The 20,333-nt window shown below is 35.1% G+C and overlaps 1 protein-coding gene across 1 annotated transcript in view; it reads right to left on the bottom strand.

Moving 5' to 3' along the window:
* The window catches only part of LOC308337936 (uncharacterized protein C1orf185), a gene marked incomplete at both ends in the record, with an annotated part of 44,018 nt that overhangs the window by 1,980 nt on the left and 21,705 nt on the right, over positions 1–20,333 (bottom strand). Inside the window, 1 exon segment of the mRNA XM_080831487.1 lies at positions 8,064–8,199. Coding sequence (XP_080687613.1) covers positions 8,064–8,199 — 136 coding nt within the window.

Genomic DNA, 20,333 nt, shown 5'->3' with positions numbered 1-20,333 from the left:
ACAGAAAAAAAAGTGTTTAGGTATCATCTGGAAAGAACATGAACTGGTTCAAGAAGGCAATCTCAGGATTAGGAATGAAGGGGTGAAATAGAGTTCATCAGGATTATTTCTCCCCCTCCTCACTAACTCAGAGTCACTAGAACTAGAGAGGTCTAAAAAAGTAATTGGAATTCTTAGACTTACTCATTTCATTAACCAACAACAAAAACATGAATTCTGACTGAAGACTTTTATAAAAATGTGCTATTCTTTTGAAGCAAATAAAAGAGTTGCTCAAACAATATATTCTAAGATGTATTCTGGAAAGTGTAGTGGTATAGTAGTTCTCAAACTCCAGGGCATCAGAATCACCTGGTGTGCCTATTAAAATGCTGATACTTGGAGACAATATCAGACCCTGCTAAAACACATTCTCTGGGAGGAGATTGGGAGTATCCATTGTAACACACTCTGCAAGTGGTTCTGATTCAGGTTTTTCTTAGACCACTAGATAAACAGTGGGCTACTGCATAGGGTGTTTGGGATGGAGTGGGTAAAGATGAGAGAGGAGAGATAACAACATTGCTTTCTTGTGTTTTAGGGGAACAGTGTTAGTACTCCAAGCTGATTTGCATTGTCCTATCCCCCAAAATGGTTTCTTAGGAGATACACACACTAATGCACACACACACCCACACACTATATATATATATATATACACACACACACTATATACATTATATAGTATATATACATTATATATATACTATATACATTATATAGTATGTGTGTGTGCATGAGTGTGTGTATATATAATATATAATATATAATATATAATATATAATATATATATTTCATATATGTCTTATATGTGTATATATAATATATATATTTCATATATGTCTTATATGTATATAGGATAACACCTAAGCACTTTTTTTGCAATCAACTTTACTTATTTGTTCCATTTACCTTTTATTAACATAAATGCCAGTACAGGTTCCTGACTTACCTTGCCTAGACTTAGGACCAATTCAGTTTGTGACTCCTATATAAATTATATCAGAATGCTGCCCCTCAGACTTTTATGTGCCTATGTTTTACCTGGTGAGTTTGTTCAAATGCAGATTATGACCCAGTAGGTCTGGAGTGGGGTCTGAGACTGTGCATTTCTAACAGATGCGCCCAGGTAACAACAATATTGCTGGTCTGGGGACCACAGAATAAGGCCCTAGATTGATTGAAATTCCACCCAAATTTAAGGGAATTGCAAAATGGACATTCTTACATATTGCTGCCTATAAATAGGTAGAATTTTTCTGGAGGGCCATATAACAAATCTACTTCTAGAAATGTATTATGCCAGGTTAATAATTTTGGATTTATGTAAATATTCAGTTACCAGAATGTTCTTCACAACAATCTTAAGCATTTTTTTAATCTGTAATTTAAAGTTCTAAAAGAAATACTTAAATGTATTATGATACATAGATAATAACTATTAAAAATTATGCTATAGTTTCAGAAGTAAGGGCTCAAAAAATGACAGGGATATATAAAAAAGGGAAACAACCTTGGGGGTTCTCACTGGTTAAATCTGGAAAAAATTGAACATCAAAATAAGTACAGTAATGGATTACCATCTACTGAATAACACAGAAACCCATAAGTCTACACAGATAATAAAGACAGAGAATTTTTCTTATAGTAGAAAGCCAAATGGAAGATGGAAGTAGTATCATAAGAAAAACATTATTTTGCTACAGCTTTGTAAAGCAAGGTTCAGGTAAGAACCTTACCTTGGTTCAGATAAGTCTACTTGGTAAGTAGAGTTTGATGAAGAAAGGTATTTTCATGGTTACATGGTTCAAAGTGTCATCACACAGATTATTTAATTGCTAGTGTAAAAACAGGAACAATACAATGGGTGAAGAATAGACATATTCTGATGGTGTGATCAACTAAAATCATTAGTGAAAAGCGGATGAACATTGTATGTCTTCAGATGTGATAAAATGAATCTGATCACAAGGAAAGTCAAAATTAATCTTATGATCTATAAAGTAACTGACTGTATTCTTCAAAAATGTCAATATCCTGGAAGACAACAAAAGGACATTTAAAAAATATTTTGAACTGAATAATGATGAAAACAAAACATAAAAATTTGTGGGATGCAGCAAAAGCATTGCTTAGAAGAAAATTTAAATATCAGATGTTTACGTAAAAGAAGAGAGGTCTAAGGATAATAAATTGAATATTCCTAGCAAGATTGATTTAGAAAAAGAGAGAATCAGGAATGAAAAGAGTGTCATCACTAAAGATTCTACAGATATTAAAAGGAAAATAAGTGGATACTATTAAAACTTTATGCCAATAAACTTAATAATTTAGATCAAATGGACAAATTCATTGAAAAACAGATTTCTAAAGCATAAAAAATAAAACACTTAAATAGCCCCATATCTATTAAAAGTCCTATATTTATAGTCAAAAACTTTCTCTGGAAGAAAACTCTAGACCTAGGTGACTTCATTGCTGAATTCTAGGAAAACCTTTGAGAAAGCAGTATTGCCAATTATACACAAAAATTTTTCAAAAAGTAGAGGAGCAGGAGACATTTCATAGTTTTCTGACCACAATAACTATGATTTTAAAATCTAACAACAAATAAGGGCATCTCGGTGGTTGAGGCTGTTAAGTGTCTGCTTTCGGCTCAGGTCATGCTCCCAGGGTCCTGGGATTCAGCCCAGCACCAGGCTCCCTGAGCCTGCTTCTTCCTCTGTTCCTCCCACTGCTTCTGTTTTTTTTCTCTCTCTCTCAAAAAAAAGAAATAAATAAAATCTTTTAAAAAATCTAATAAAGATATTACAAGATAAGAAAATTATAGAATAATATTCCTCATATACATAGATGTAAAAGTTATTTAAAATATATCAGTAAATCGGGGTTTATTCCAGGAATATTCCAGGAATACAAGGTTGATTTAACATTTGAAATTCAATGTAATTCACAATAACAAAAGAGAAAATCCATGTGAACAATGTCAAAAGATGCAGAAAAACCATTTGGCAAAATTGAGCAAACTTCATGACTAAAAAAACCAGAAACAACAAACTTTCATTAGACTAAGAATAGAAGGGAATTTCCTTGACCTGACAATATGCATCTACAAAAATTTCAGAGTTAACTTTCCACTTACTGGTGAAGAGCTGAATGGATTCTGAGATCAGGGATATAAAAAGGATAACTATTTCTGACACTTCTATTTATCATTATTACATGAGGTCTTACCCAGTACAAGATGAAAAATTAAAATAAAAGCATAAAGATTAGAAAATAAGTAAAGTTGATGTTTTTCACAGATGATATGATTGTGTTGAAGAAAACCCTATGGGGAGTCCACACACACACACACAAATTACTAAAAGTAATAAGTAAATTTATTTATAAAAGTCATAGAAGACAGGTCAATATAAATATCAATTGTAGTAAAGATGGCAATTTGCCTCAAACTAATCTATAAACTAAATGTAATTTCCATTACAATCTCAAAAAGGTATTTTGTAGTTAGAGATTAATTTATCTTAAAATTTATATGAACAGACAAAAAACCAAGAAAATCTAAAAAAACAAAAAACATTGAAAAAGAAGAATGAAATTGGAGGAACCATACTGTCCAATTTTACAACCTACTATGTAGCTAGAGTGTGTGTGTGTTTTTTTTTTTTTAAATTTATTTGAGAGAGAGAGAAAGCATGAGAAGGTGGAGGGTCAGAGGGAGCAGACTCCCTGCCAAGCAGGGAGCCCGATGCGGGACTCGATCCCAGGACTCCAGGATCATGACCTGAGCCAAAGGCAGTTGCTCAACCAACTGAGCCACCCAGGCGCCCTAGAGTGTGGTTTTGATAGAAATAGACACATAGTTCAACAGTATAGACAGAGAATCCAGAAATAGACCCACATGTATTTGCTCAACAGATTTTTGATAAAAGTTGCAAAAGCAATTCAATATAAATAGGATAGTCTTTTCAATAAATAGTGCTGGAACAATTAGACATCAGGAGCTCCCAAAATGAATTTTGACCTAAACCTCACACCTTGTTAAAAAAATTAACTAAAAGTGGATCAAAGATAGAAATATAAAATGTAACACTTAATAGCAAAAACAATCCTAAAAAAAAAAAGTTGGAGAACTTACTTCAAAGCTATAATTATTAAGATGTGGAACTGATTAAGGATAGATATATAGATCAATGGAATAGAACTGACATTCCAGAAGTAAATGTTCACATTTATAGCAAATTGACTTTTGACAAGTGCTCGAAGACAATCATTGGGGAAAGAATAGTCTTTTCAACAAATAGTGTTGGGACAACAAGGTATGTACATGCAAATGAATGAAGTTGGGCCCATACCTCACACCATATCAAAAACTAACTCAAAATAGATCAAACACTTAAATATAAGAGCTAAAACTATTAAAGCTCAAACACTTAAATATAAGAGCTAAAACTATTAAAGCTCTTAGAAGAAAATATAGGCATAAATCTTTACATCTTAGATTAGAAAAAGGTTTTAGATACGACATTGAAGCTTTTAATCTTGATGAAGTCCCAAAGCTCATTTTTACTTCGGTTTCCCTTGCCTCCAAGATATGGCTAGTAAGGGGGCACCTGGGTGGCTCAGTGGGTTAAAGCCTCTGCCTTTGGCTCAGGTCATGATCTCAGGGTCCTGCGATCGAGCCCCACATCGGGTTCTCTGCACAGCAGGGAGCCTGCTTCCTCCTCTCTCTCTGCCTGCCTCTCTGTCTACTTGTGATCTTTGTCTTTCAATAAGTAAATAAATAAATAAGTCTAAAAAAAAAAAAAGGAGAATTCCTCATTAAAAAAAAAAAAATCATATGGCTAGTAAGAAGTTGCTATGGCCAATGTCAAAGAAGTTGCTTCCTGTGATCTCTAGAATTTTGATGGTTTCCTGTTTCACATTTGGGTCTTTCAACCATTTTGAATTTTTTGTGTGTGTGTGGTGTAAGAAAGTGGTCCAGTTTGATTCTTTTGTGTGTTGCTGTCCAGTTTTCCCAACACCATTTGTTGAAGAGACTATATTTTTTCCCTTGCTATTCTTTCCTGCTTTGTCAACAATTAGTGGACCATACAGTTGTAGATCCATTTCTGGGTTTTCTTTTCTGTTCTATTGATCTACACGTCTGTTTTTGTGCCAGTACCACATTGTTTTGATCACTACGGCTTTGTAGAGTATCTTGATATTTGGGATTGTGAAACCTCCATTTTTGTTCTTTATCAAGATTGCTTTGGCTATTCGAGGTCTTTTAATTTTAATTTTGGTTATTTGCAAAACAAAATTTGGTCAGTTCATATACTGGAATACTGTAAAAAAGTCTATAATGCGGGGCATCTGGGTGGCTCAGTGGGTTAAAGCCTCTGCCTTTGGCTCAGGTCATGATCTCAGGGTCCTGGGATCAAGCCCCGCATGGGGCTCTCTGCTCAGCGGGGAGCCTGCTTCCTCCCCTCTCTCTCTGCCTACTTGTGATCTCTGTCGAATAAATAAATAAAATATTTTTTTTTAAAAAAGGCTATAATGCACTATGGGCATACGCACCAACCTGGATGAATCTCAGAAACATAATGTTGCACAAAAAGGTAAGGTAAGAGTATATTAGACATGGAGTCTAAAATGATGTAAAATTTAATAATACATTGGTAAAATCATAAAGAAAAGCAAAGAAATGGTTAACTGCAATTATAAGATAGTTGCAGTGAAGGGCTGGGATACAGACTGGAAGAGATAAATGAAGGCTCAGGACACCTCAAAGGTACTGGTAATATTCTATTTCTTATTCTGAGTGGTGGATATAAATAATTACACTTATTAGTCTTTAAATTGTTTGTGGGTATTCTATTGTTTATATGTTGTATTTCACAATATATGTTTTAGAAATGCAGCTCTAGTTCTATCCATTAAGCCCTATCTTTCATTATAATTTTCATCCTCCTGCCTGTCTGTCTCTAGGAGGTGAGGAAGAGGTCAATACACAGGCAGAAACTGAGATGAGAAAAAGAAGGACAATATGAAAAAGAATCCTTTTGTACTGCCTGAAACTGATTGTGGCTGAAGTCAGCACTACCTTTTTCTTTTCATACCCTGTTTTCATACTATGATTTATACTACCTTTTTTTCTGAATTAGGTTCCTATCATTATCAATAATTCTGAATAATATTCTATATTTCTTTGTATATTATTTATCTCTCCCATTAGTCTATAAATCTCATGGAAACAGGGACTCTTGTTTTCCTTGTTCACTACCAAATTTCCAGTTGCCTAGAATAGTGCCTGGCATATAAGACTTTATTAGGTATTTGTTGAATGAACAATAAACAGTTAAACAGTACTATTATATATGTACTTCTTCCATCATAGTATTCATGACATTTTGTTTATCTGTTATCTGTCATTAGGTATGAAGACATCATTATACTACAGTACCCAGCAAAATGCCTAGCATGTGATGGGTACTCAGTAAATATATTTAAACATTTCTCTCTGCATTGCAATCTCAATTTCAAACAACCCTTCATTTGAAAGAACTATTTAGAATTGATTTGATCATTAAAACCACCTGCCTAAAACCTCCCAGTAATCATAATGGTAAACTTGTATGGTGCTCACTATGTGGCCAGGCACAATTCTGAGTGTTTTTTACATACTAATTCATTTACTTCCCATAACAATTCTATAGAGATTGAATCATCCTCATTTTTCAGGTGAGGAAACAGACACACAGTAAGTAATTTGCCTAAGATTACCCAGCTAGCAGTGGTTGAGCTAGGATTTGAACCTGCATCAACTGGCTCTATAGTCTATGCTGTAGACTATAATCCCATAATGCCTCCAGTGGATCTGTAAAGTCTATGGAGTAAAATCCAAAATCCTTAGGCTGTAAATGAGGTTTCTCAAAAACTCATCTCCAGGACCTTTCCCCACCATTTCCCTTTATGAACCCTAGCTCCCAAACATTGTAACATTTTTACTGAACATGTTACTTACTTTCATACCTGCAAGCCTTTGAACATAGAATGAATGTCCCTTGTTCTCTTTCCTCCTGGCAAACTTCTATTCCTTTTTCAAAATCCAACTAAAAATTTCTTCTCTGTGAAGGCTTTCTCAATTTATGCTCCCTTGTCTGCATTTCTTCAATTCTGTGGCTCTTACCACATTATGATGTAATTTTTAGTTTATATGTTTTTCTTCTCTACTAACTTTGGGCTCATCTAGTTCTGAACTCATACCTTACTTATGTAGCCTCGGTGCCAAACCTAGTGTTGTCATATTTAAGGCACTTGAAAAATATTTGTTCAACAAATGAACACTGAGTTCAACTTGAGTTCAATATTCAATATGTACAATGAAACTTTAATATTCTATCAATTTGCTGCTATTTTTTAATTAATGCTATAATAATAACGATGCTGTAAACCACTAATATTTGTTTTGTTTAATTATATCATAGTTTTACATTTCCACTGGTATCTCTCCTGTTTTACTTTGTCCATATAACACTGTTTTGACACCACATAACAGAAAGTTAACTATGTGTGTACCTTATCATCCTTAACAGGGGGTTCCCAGAGCTTAGAATATACTGAAGTCTTAATAAATCTTTGTTAAGTAGTACTTAATTTCAATTAGTTGGTTTTTTAGATTATTTGGTTTTCTGAGTTTCCTCTTATTTCCAAATCAGTTTCCTCTGTTAAGCCTGGCAATTTTGCTTTGTTTTTCTTATGCCATTTTTCTTCATCCCCGTAATAATCCTAACATGAGGAGTATAGGTTCTTAGGCTAGAGATATAGAGAAGCAACTATAAAGGCAGACATTTCCTTTTAGTTTTTCATTTTCCTATAATATAAAAACTAACTAGTTTGGGTAATTTAATTAGTTCCATATTACTATCTCTCAAATTGAAAACAGTGGATACTGTTTTTCAGATTTAAAGACAACAATGTTAGTGACATGGTATCAAATAAATTATTTGAAAATATTTCTATAAAACATCATACACTACCTGTGATTGGAATCCTCCAGTATGAAAATTTCGAGAAATAAAGACACACTGAGAATGAGATTTAATCTTTTCCTTTGATGATCTTTGCCTGCATCTCTCATCAATCGCTTTAAATTTGGAATTTCGAAATATTTCTCTGAAAAATATTTTATAGAGAATATTATCAAACATGAGTTCCATTATAAATAACTAAAATTATTATTTCTAATAGTTATACATAAAGGTTTAAAATCAGAAATATTAATATTTATTTTTATTTTTTATTAACATATAATGTATTATTTGTTTCAGGGGTACAGGTCTATAATTCATCAGTCTTACACAGTTCACAGCTCTCACCATAGCACATACCTTCCCCAATGTCCATCACCCAGCCACCCTATCCCTCCTACCCCCCTCCACTCCAGCAATCCTCAGTTTGTTTCCTGAGATTAAGAGTCTCTTAAGGTTTGTCTCCCTCTCTGGTTTTGTCTTGTTTCATTTCCCCCCACCTTCCCCTATGATCCTCTGTCTTGTTTCTCAAATTCCTCATATCAGTGAGATCATTTAAGTGTCTTTCTCTGATTGGCTTATTTTGCTTAGCATAATACCCTTTGTTCCATTCAAGTCGTTGCAAATGGCAAGATTTCATTTTTTGATCGCAGCATAATATTCCTGTGTGTGTGTGTGTGTGTGTGTGTGTGTGTGTGTGTGTATACCACCTTCTATATCCATTCATCTACTGATGGACATCTAGGCTCTTTCCATAGTTTCCATTGTGGACATTGCTACTAACAACATTGGGGTACAAGTGCCCCTTCGGATCACTACATTTGTATCTTTGAGGTAAATACCCAGCAGTGTATTTGCTGGGTTATAGGGTAGTTCTATTTTCAACCTTTTGAGGAAGCTCCACGCTGTTTTCTAAAGTGGCTGCACCACCTTGCATTCCCACCAACAGTGTGGGAGGGTTCCCCTTTCTCCACATCCTCACCAACACCTGTCATTTCCTGACTTGTTAATTTTAGCCACTCTGATTGGTGTGAGGTGGTATCTCATTGTGGTTTTGATTTGTATTTCCCTGATGTGGAATGATGTTGAGCAGCACTTTTTCATGTGTCTGCTGGCAATTTGGATGTCTACTTTGGAGAAATGTCTGTTCATGTCTTTTGCCCATTTCTTGACTTGATTGTTTTTTGGGTGTTGAGTTTGATAAGTTCTTCGTACATTCTGGATACTAGCCCTTTATCTGATCTGTCATTTGCAAGTATCTTCTCCCATTCTCCCATTCTGTCAGTTGTCTTTTGGTTTTGTTGACTGTTACCTTTGCTATGCAGATCTTTTATCTTGATGATGTCACCAAAGCTCATTTTTGCCCTGCTTCCCTTGTCATTTTTTTCATCGTTTTATGTTGGTCACCATAAAATACATCATTAGTTTTTGATGCAATGTTCCAAATTCATTATTTATGTACAACATCTAGTGCTCCATAAAATACGTGCCCCCCTTAATACTTACCACCAGGCTCACCCATGTCCCTACCCTCTCCCCTCTAAAACCCTCAGTTTGTTTCTCAGAGTCCAGTCTCTTTTGTGGTTCATCTCCCCCTCCTATTTCCCCCAATTCACTTTTCTTTTCCTTCTTCTAGTGTCCTCCATGTTATTTCCTTTGTTCCACAAGTAAGTGAAACCATATGATAATTGACTTTCTTTGCTTGACTTATTTCACTCAGAGATTATGCTGAGTGCTTCCCTTGTCTTTGGTGATGTTTCTAGGAAGAACTTGCTGTGGCTGAGGTCACAGAGGTGGCTGTCTGTGTTCTCCTCAAAGATTTTGATGGATTCCTGTCTCACATTTAGGTCTTTCGTCCATTTTGAGTTTTTTGTATGTATGGTGTAAGGAAATGGTCCAGTTTCATCCTTCTGCATGTCTGCCCAATTTTCCCAACACCATTTGTTGAAGAGACTGTCTTTTTTCCATTGGACATTCTTTCCTGCTTTGTCAAAGATTAGTTGACCAGAGTTGAGGGTCCATTTCTGGGTTCTCTATCCTGTTCCACTGACCTATGTGTCTACTTTTGTGCCAGTACCATACTGTCTCGATGACTACAGCTTTGTAATAGAGCTTGAAGTCCAGAAGTCTGATGGCACCACCTTTGGTTTTCTTTTTCAATATTCTTTTGTCTTTTCTGGTTCCATACAGTTTTTAGGATTATTTGTTCCAGTCTGTGAAAAAAGTTGATGGTATTTTATAGGGATTGCTTTGAATGTGTAGATTGCTGTAAGTAGCATAGACATTTTAACAATATTTGTTCTTCTAATCGATGAGCATTTTTTCCAGTTCTTTGTGTCATCCTCAATTTATTTCATGAGTATTCTACAGTTTTCAAAGTACAGATTCTTTGCCTCACTGGTTAGATTTATTCATAGGTATCTTAACGGTGTTGAGTGCAATTGTAAATGGGATCAACTCCTTAATTTCTCTCTCTTCTGTCTTGCTGTTGTTGTATAGAAATGCAACTCATTTCTGTATGCTGATTTTATATCCTGACACTTTACTGAACTCCTGTATGAGTTCTAGCAGTTTTGGTGTGGAATCTTTTGGGTTTTCCACATAAAGTATTGTATCACCTGCAAAGTGAGAGTTTGACTTCTTTGTTGATTCAGATGCCTTTTATTTCTTTCTGTTTTCTGATAGCTTAGGCAGGACTTCTAGTACTATGTTGAACAGCAATGGTGATAGTGGACATCCCTGCTGTATTCCTGACCTTAGGGGGAAAGCTCCCAGTTTTTCCCCATTGAGAATGATATTTGTTGTGGGTTTTTCATACATGGCTTTTATGATATTGAGGCATGTTCCCTCTATCCCTACACTATGAAGAGTTTTAATCAAGAAAGGATGCTGTACTTTGTGAAATGCTTTTTCTACATCTATTGAGAGGATCATATGGTTCTTGTTCTTTCTTTTATTAATATATTGTATCACATTGATTGATTTGCAGATGTTGAACCAACCCTGCAGCCCAGGAATAAATCCCACTTTGTTGTGGTGAATAATCCTTTTAATGTACTACTAGATCCTATAGGCTAGTATTCTGGTGAGAATTTTTGTATGCATATCCATCAGGGATATTGCTCTGTAATTCTCCTTTTTGATGGGGTCTTTGTCTGGTTTTGGGATCGAAGTAATGCTGGACTCTCAGAAAGAGTTTGGAAGTTTTCCTTCCATTTTGACTTTTTGAAACAGCTCTGGAAGAACAGGTATTAATTTTTCTTTAAATGTTTGGTAGAATTCCCCCTGGAAAGCCACCTGGCCCTGGATTCTTGTTTGTTGGGAGATTTTTGATTACTGCTTCAATTTCCTTGCTGGTTATGGGTCTGTTCAGGTTTTTTATTTCTTCCTGTTTCAGTTTTGGTAGTTTATATGTTCTAGGAATCCATCCATTTCTTCCACATTGCCTAATTTATTGGCATAGAGTTGTTCATAAATATGTTCTTACAATTGTTTATATTTCTTCCATGTTGGTTTTGATCTCTCCTCTTTCATTCATGATTTTATTTATTTGGGTCCTTTTTCTTTTCTTTTGGATAAATCTGGCCAGGGGTTTATCAACCTTATTAATTCTTTCTAAGAACCAGCTCTTAGTTTTGTTGATTTGTTCTACTGTTCTTTTGGTTTCTATTTCATTGATTTCTGCTCTGCTGGGGTTAGGCTTTCTTTGCTGTTCTTTCTCCAGTTCCTTTAGGTGTAGGGTTAGATTGTGTATTTGAAACCTTTCTTGTTTCTTGAGAAAGGCTTGTATTGCTATATACTTCCCTCTTAGGACCACCATTACTGCATCCCAAAGGTTTTGAACTATTGCATTTTCATTTTCATTTGTTTCCATGAATTTTTAAAATTCTTCTTTAATTTCCTGGTTGAACCATTCATTCTTTAGTATGATGATCTTTAACCTCCATGTATTTGGGTTCTTCCCAACTTTCCTCTTGTGATTGAGTTTCAGTTTCAAAGCATTGTGGTGCAAAAATGCACAGGGAATGATCCTGATCTTTTGGTACTGGTTGAAATCTGATTTGTGACCCTATTCTGGTGACTGTTCCATGTGCACTAGAGAAGAATGTGTATTCTGTTGCTTTGGGATGGAATGTTCTGAATATATCTGTGAAGTCCATTTGGTCCAGTGTGTCATTTAAAGCTTTTATTTCATTGTTGATCTTTTGCTTAAATGATCTATTTCAGTGAGGGAGGTGTAAAAGTCCCCTACTAATCTTGTATTATTGTTGATGTGTTTCTTTGATTTTGTTATTAATTGGCTTATATAATTGGCTGCTCCCATGTTAGGGGCATAGATATTTACAATTTTTAGATCTTTTTGTTGACCCTTTAAGTATGTTATAGTGTCCTTCCTCATCTCTTATTAGTCTTTGGTTTAAAATCCAATTTGTCTGATATAAGGATCACCATCCCAGATTTGTTGTTTTTTTTTTTTTTAATGTCCATTAGCATGGTAAAAGGTTTTCCACCCCCTCACTTTAAATCTGGAGTTGTCTTTGGGTCTAAAATGAGTCTCTTGCAGACAGCATATCAATGAGTCTTTTGTGTGTGTGTGTGTGTGTGTGTGTGTGTATTAAACACACATTTAATCCAATCTGATAGCCATGCCTTTCAACTAGGGCATTTAGCCCATTTACATTAAGGTAACTATTGAAAGATATGAGTTTAGTGCCACTGTATTGCTTGTAAGGTGACTGTTACTGTATATTGTCTCTGTTCCTGTCTCGTTTATGTTACTTTTAGGCTCTCTCTCTTTGCTTAGAGGATCTCTTTCAATATTTCTTGTAGGGCCGGTTTGGTGTTCACAAACTCTTTTAGTTTTTCTTTGTCCTGAAAGACTTTTATCTTTCCTTCTATTTTCAGTGACAGCCTAGCTGGATATAGTATTCTTGGCTGCATAGTTTTCTGATATATTTCTGATATATCTGATATATTTCTGAATATATTATGCCAGTCCTTTCTGGCCTGTCAGGTCTCTGTGGATAGGTCTTCTGCCAGTCTAATGTTTCTACTGTTGTAGGTTACAGACCTCTTGTCCTGAGCTACTTTCTTTTGTCTCTGAGACTTGTAAGTTTTACTATTAGATGATGGGGTGTGGACCTATTTTTATTAATTTTTAGGGGGATTCTCTATGCCTCCTGGATTTTGATGCCTGTTTCCTTCCCCAAATTAAGGAAGTTCTTCTTAATATATCTTCTGCTCCTCTCTTTCTTCTTCTTCTGGGATTCCCAATTATTCTAATATTGTTTTGTCTTATTGTATCACTCATCTCTCAAATTCTCGCCTTGTGATCCAGTAGTTATTTATTTCTTTTTCTCAGCTTCTTTATTCTCCATCATTTGCTCTTCTGTATTACTAATTCCCTCTTCTGCCTCATTTATCCTAGCAGTAAGAACCTCCATTTTTTATTGCACCTCATTAATAGCCTTTTTAATTTTGACTTGGTTAGATTTTAGTTCTTTTATTTCTCCAGAAAGGGATTCTCTAGTACCTTCTCCGCTTTTTTCAAGCCCAGCTAGTATCTATATAGTCGCCATTGTGAACTCTAGTTCTGACATCTTACTAATGTCTGTATTGATTAGGACCCTAGCAGTTGGTACTGCCTCTTGTTCTTCTTCTTTTTTTTTTTTTTGAGATGAATTTTTCCATTTTATCATTTTTTCCAAAGAAGAATAGATGAATGAATGAGAGAAGAAAATCCTAAAAGGGTAACAATGACCTCAGAAAAATATACACTAAACAAATCAGAAGAGACCTTCCAGAAAGTGGTTGCTTTTCTGTTCATAGAATTGCTGCTATTCTTTTTTTCAATCTCCTGTTGAGTTTGTAGGTGCTCAGAATGGTTTGATAACTATCTAGCTGAATTCCTGGGACCAGACAAAATTTACATCTCCTACTCATCTGCCATCTCGCTCTCCCCCCATATATTTATTTTTATTTTTAAAACACCAATCAATATATATATTCCCTTCTCATATGTTACTGATTTTACTATACCCATTTTATTCATAGAATGTAAATTAAGCCACTTTTTATGCATGGTTAATATTTCCAGCTTAAAATTAACCACGATTTTTTGATATCCATCTTTCTGGTTGTGAGATCATCAATCTACTTTAATGTTAACTAGTCTTTTCATAAATTTGCCTTCTATGACAAAGGAATGAAATGAAATTCATTCATCAGTTTTATACTTAATAATATATCTGGCAAAATTAAATACAAGGAAACTGGATTGAAACTAATGACTTACAATGCAAGTGTACCCATGACCTTACCCATGCAACACAAACAATTTTGAGAGACCATTAAAAATAATGAAGCAGCAAGTAAAACTCCAGCTGATCAAAGACAGTTAAGCATAAGGAAATGTAGTTTCTAATAGTCATTCCAAACTTACCAATTTAAAAAATAACGCCGATTGCCATTTCTTCATACAGAAGTACTAGAAAACTTCTAAATTAAGAGACTGTATTTCATTACTTAATGTGGTTTAGGCAACTAGGATTCACTCATTCATTGAATTAAATTCACTTAACAAGTATTTAGTGAGTACTTGCTATGGGTCAGACGTTATGCTGGGTGCTGTATATATAGTGGCAAGGGAAAAAAAGCACAGCCACTACCCTCATAGAACCGTTACTGCTCTTGTGGAGGTTAAACACTATTAAGGAAAACAGACATTAATAAAATGCTGACAAGAAAATGAAAAATTACAATTTTGGAAAGTGTTATCAAGGAAAGGTACCTGTTGTACTGTGGGAGTATGCAACAAAGGGAATTCATCTGGTTAGAGAGGTTAGGGAGAAGGCTTTTCTGAGGAAAAGATGACTGAATTGGTCATTTGAAGAAATAGTAATTTATTAGGCAGAGTGTTGTGGAGGAAGGGAGTTGTAGAAGAAAGTATTTCAGTCAGAAAGAATATCAAGATAAAGATCTAGGGGCCAGATTAGGACAGTGTAGCTAAACAGTGAAAGCAAGAGGAAAGTGGGAGATGAAATGGGCAGACCATGTAGGGCCTTAAAAGTCATGCCACTTGTCTTTATCCTAAAAGCAATCAGAAGTCCTTTATAATATAGTGGGGATGGGATGGAATGGTCTGGTAACTTGATTATATATGTATTTGGAAAATGTCTGGCTGAAGTGTGGAGAAGAGATTTAATGAGGATAATAGTGTAGGTAGAGAGTCAGTTATTACTTGTACTGCAGTAATCTATGTGAGGGATAATGATAAATAAGATGATAACAGTGGTAACTGAAAGAAAAGGATAGATTTGAGTGATTTATGAGGTTAAATAGAACTTGGTGATGGTTCAAATTTAGGGAAAGTGTGAATGAGAGAGGAAGATAATCAAGCATGTCTTCAATTTTTAGAGAGGAAAAAAAACCCTCTTCCTTGCCCTCACATTCTCCTCCAGTTACTTCCCCATTTGTCAACTCCCCTTCACCAAAAACAAAACAATACAAAACAAAAGAGAAACACCACCTTCCTTAAAGGGAGGTCTATATTGATTCAATTCTCTCACCTCCTGTGTTTTATTCAAATGTGAGCTTCTGAACTCATCACTCCACCAAAACTGTTAGAGGTTGTCAATAACTTCCATGTTGCCAAATCCAAAAATTATTTCTCCATCATCTTTCTCAACTTCTTAAGCACTTTCAATATCATCATCTCCTCCTTCTTGAAACATTTTCTAATTTTTTCCCTTCTATTTATTTTTTAAAATTTTAAATTCCAGTATAGTTAACATACAATGTTATCTTAGTTTCAGGTGTAAATACAGTGATACAACAATTCTATATATTGCCCAGTGCTCATCATGACAAGTGCACTCCTTAATCCCCTTCACCTGTTTCACCCATCCTCCCCTTCACCTCCCTTCTGATAACCATTAGTTTGTTCTCTATAGTTAAGAGTCTGCTTCTTGGTCCACCCCCCCCCCCGCGCTTTTGCTTTGCTTTTGGTTTTGTTTCTTAAATTCCACATAAGAGTGAAATCATATGGTATTTGTCTTTCTCAGACTGACTTATTTTGCTTAACATTATACTCTCTAGCTTCACCTATGCACTGCAAATGGAAAGATTTTATTTTTTTATGGTTGAATAATACTCCATTGTCTATTATACCACACCTTATTTATCTATTCATCATTCAATGGACACTTAGATTGCTTCCATAGTTTGGCTTCTGTAAATAATGCTGCAATAAACAGAGGGGTGCATGTATCTCCTGAATTCATGTTTTTGAACTATTTCTGGGTAAATACCAAGTAGTGCAAACACTGAATCATAGTGTAGCTCTATTTATAATTTCTTGAGGAATCTCCATACTGTCTTCCAAAGTGGCTGCACCAATTTGCGTTCTCACCAACAGTGCAAGAGGGTTTCTTTTTCTGCACATGCTCTCCAACAGTTGTTTCTTGTGTTTTTGATTTTAGGCATCCTGACGGGTGAGAGGTAGTATCTCATTGTGGTTTTGATTTGCATTTCCCTGATGATCAGTGGTGTTGAGCATCTTTTCATGTGTCTGTGGGACATCTGGATGTCTTCTTTGAAGAAATGTCTGTGTCTTCTGCTCATTTTTAAATTGGACTATTTGTTTTGTGGGTGTTGAATCGTATAAACTCTTTATATATTTTGGATACTAACCCCTTATCAGATGTCATTTGCAAATATCTTCTCCCATTCCATAGGTTGCCATTTAGTTTTGTTCATTATTTCCTTTGCTGTGCAGAAGACTTTTATTTTGATGTAGTCCCAATAGCTTATTTTTTCTTTTATTCCCCTTGCCTCAGAAGACATATCTAGAAAAATGTTGCTAGAGCCAATGTCAGAGAAATTAATGCCTGTGCTCTCTTCAAGTGGTCCCGTTTCATTCTTTTGCATGTAGCTGTCCAGTTTTCCCAACATCATTTGTTGAAGAGATGGTCTTTTTCCCATTGGATATTCTTTCCTGCTTTTTTGAAGATTAATTGACCACAAAATTTGGGATTTATTTCTGTGTTTTCTAATCTGTTCCATTAATCTATGTGTCAATTTTTGTGCCAGTACCATACTGTTTTGATTACTACGGCTTTGTAACATAATTTGAAGTTGGAATTGTGATACCTCCAGCTTTTTCTTTTTCAAAATTGCTTTCATTATCCAGGGTCTTTTGTGGTTCCATATAAATTTTGTGATTTTTTTTGTTCTAGTTCTATGAAGAAATGTTGTTGGTGTTTTGGTAGGAATTGCATTAAATCTGTAAATTCCTTTGAGTAGTATGGACATTTTAACAACTGTTCTAAGCAATTAGCATGGGATGTCTTTCCATTTCTGTCTCTAATTTCTTCCATCAATGTTTTATAGCTTTCAGAGTATGGGTCTTTCACCTCTTTGTTTATTCCTAGGTATTCTATTGTTTTTGGTGTGGTTGTAAATGGGATTATTTTCTTAATTTCTCTTTCTGTTGCTTCATTACTAATGTATAAAAATGCAACAAATTTTTGCATATTGATTTTGTATCCTGTGACTTTACTAAATTCATTTATCAGTTCTAGTAGTTTTTTGGTTGAGTCTTTAGAGTTTTCTATATATAGTATTATTATCTGCAAATAATGAGAGTTTTACTTCTTCCTTACCAATTTAGATGTCTTTATTTCTTTTTGTTGTCTGATTGCTTTGGCTAGGACTTCTAGTACTATGTTTAATAAAAATGGCAAGAGTGGACATCCTTGTGTTGTTCCTGACCTTAGGGGGAAACCTCTGTTTTTCCCTATTGAGAATGGTAACAGCTGTGGGTTTTTCATATATGGACTTTATTATCTTGAGGTATGTTCCCTCTAAACCTACTTTTAAAAGGATTATTATTATGAATGGGTCTTGTACTCTGTTGAATGCTTTTTCTGCATCTATTGAGATGATCACTCTTTTTATCCTTTCTTTTATTGATGAGATGTATTACATTGATTATTTTGTGAATATAGAACCACCCTTTCATCCCAGGAATAAATCCCACTTGGTCACGGTGAATGACTTTTTTAATGTATTGTTGGATTTTATTTGCTAGTATTTTGTTGAGATTTTTGCATTTATGTTCATCAGAGATATTGGCCTGTAGTTCTCTTTTGTGGTGTATTTAATTGGTTTTGATATCAGGATAATGCTGGCCTCACAGAATGAATTTAGAAGTTTTCCTTCTTCTATTTTTTAGAATTGTTTGAGTAGAACAGGCATTAACTTTTCCTTAAATGTTTGGTAGCATTCAGCTGTGAAGCCATCTTCCCCTGGACTATTGTTTATCGGGTGTTTTTTGATTACAGATTCAATTGCCTTGCTGGTAAAAGATCTGTTCAAATTTTCTGTTTCCTCCTGCTTCAGTTTTGGTAGGTTATATTTCTCTGAATGTATTCATTTCTTCTACGTTGTCTAATTTATTGGCATATAGTTTTTCATAATATTCTTACAATTATTTGCATTTCTGGGATATTAGTTGTTATTTCTCCTCTTTCTTTAGTGATTTTGTTTAAAATCTTTCTCCCCACCCTTTTTTCTGGAAGAGTCTGCCTAGAGGTTTATCAATTTGGTTGATATTTTCAAAGAACCAGGTCCTGGTTTCATTGATCTTTTTTTTTAATTTTTAAGTTTCTATATCATTTATTTCTGCTCTAATCTTTATTATTATTTCTTTTCTTCTCCTGGTTTTAGGTTTTGTTTGTTGTTCTTTTTCCAGCTTCTTTAGGTTTGAGGTCTCTCTTGCCTTGTGAGGTAGGCTTGTATTGCTATAAATTTCCCTTTTAGAATTGCTTTTGCTGGGGGGTGGCTGCCTGGCTCAGTCTGTTAAGTATCTAACTCTTAGTCTGGCTCAGGTCATGATTTTAGGGTTGTGAGATTGAGCCCTGTGTCAGGTTTTGTGCTGGGAGTGGAGCCTACTTAAGATTCTCTCTCTCCCTCTGCCCCTCCTTTCTCTCTCTTTCTTCCTCTCTTTCCCACTCTAAAAAATAAAAATAAAAGATATATTTAAAGAATAACTGCATTTCTCTATGATCCGGCAATTGCGCTATTGGGTATTTACCCCAAAGATACAGATGTAGTGAAAAGAAGGGCCATATGCACCCCAATGTTCATAGCAGCAATGTCCACAATAGCCAAACTGTGGAAAGAGCCAAGGTGCCCTTCAACAGATGAATGGATAAAGAAGGTGTAGTCGATATATTCAATGGAATATTACTCAGCCATCAGAAAGGATGAATACCCAGCTTTTGCATCAACATGGATGGGACTGGAGGAGATTATGCTGAGTGAAATAAGTCAAGCAGAAAAAGTCAATTATTATACGGTTTCACTTACTTGTGGAACATAAGGAATAACATGGAAGACATTAGGAGAAGGAAAGGAAAAGTGAAGAGAGGGAAATTGGAGGGGGAGATGAACCATGAGAGACTGGACTCCAAGAAACAAAATGACGGTTTTAAGGGGAAGAACTAGGGAATGGGTGAGCCTGGTGGTGGGTATTTAGGGCATGTATTGCATGGAGCACTGGGTGTTATACATAATCAATGAATCTTGGAACACTACCTCAAAAACTAATGATGTACTGTATGGTGACTAACACCACAATAAAAAGAAAAAGAAAAAAATTGCTTTTGTTGCATCCCAAAGATTTGGACAACTGTGTGTTGTTGTTGTTGTTTTAAGGTTTTATTTATTTATTTGGGAGAAAGAGAGAGTGAAAGAGCAAGCACAAGCAGAGAGGAGGGGCAGAGGGAGAGAGGGAGGGAGCAGGGAGCATGACCCGGGGGTTCAATCCTAGGACCCAGAGATCATGCCCTGAGCTGAAGGCAGACACTTAACCAACTGATCCACCCAGGTGCCCCTGGACTATTGTGTTTTCATTTTCATTTGTTTCTATGTACTTTTTTATTTCTTCTTTTACTTCATGGTTGACCCATTCATTGTTTAGTATTTATTTATTATTTAATCTCCATGTATTTGTGGATCTTCCCAAAATCTTCCCAGATATTTTATGATTGATTTCTAATTTCATAGCATTATGGTCAGAAAATATGCACGGTATAACTTTGATATTTTCAAATTTGTTGAGGCTTGTTTCATGTCTTAACATGTGATCTATTCTGGAGAATGTTCCATTTGCGCTTGAAAAGAATGTGTATTCTGCTGCTTTTGGATGGAATGTTTTGAATATATCCATTAAATCCATCTGGTCCAGTGTATCATTCAAAGTTACTGTTTCATCAT

The sequence above is a fragment of the Martes martes genome (genome assembly GCF_963455335.1).
Source record: "Martes martes genome assembly, contig: scaffold_175, whole genome shotgun sequence".
NCBI classification, from domain to species: Eukaryota; Metazoa; Chordata; class Mammalia; order Carnivora; family Mustelidae; genus Martes; species Martes martes.
This window is presented reverse-complemented; position numbering and strand designations above follow the sequence as displayed.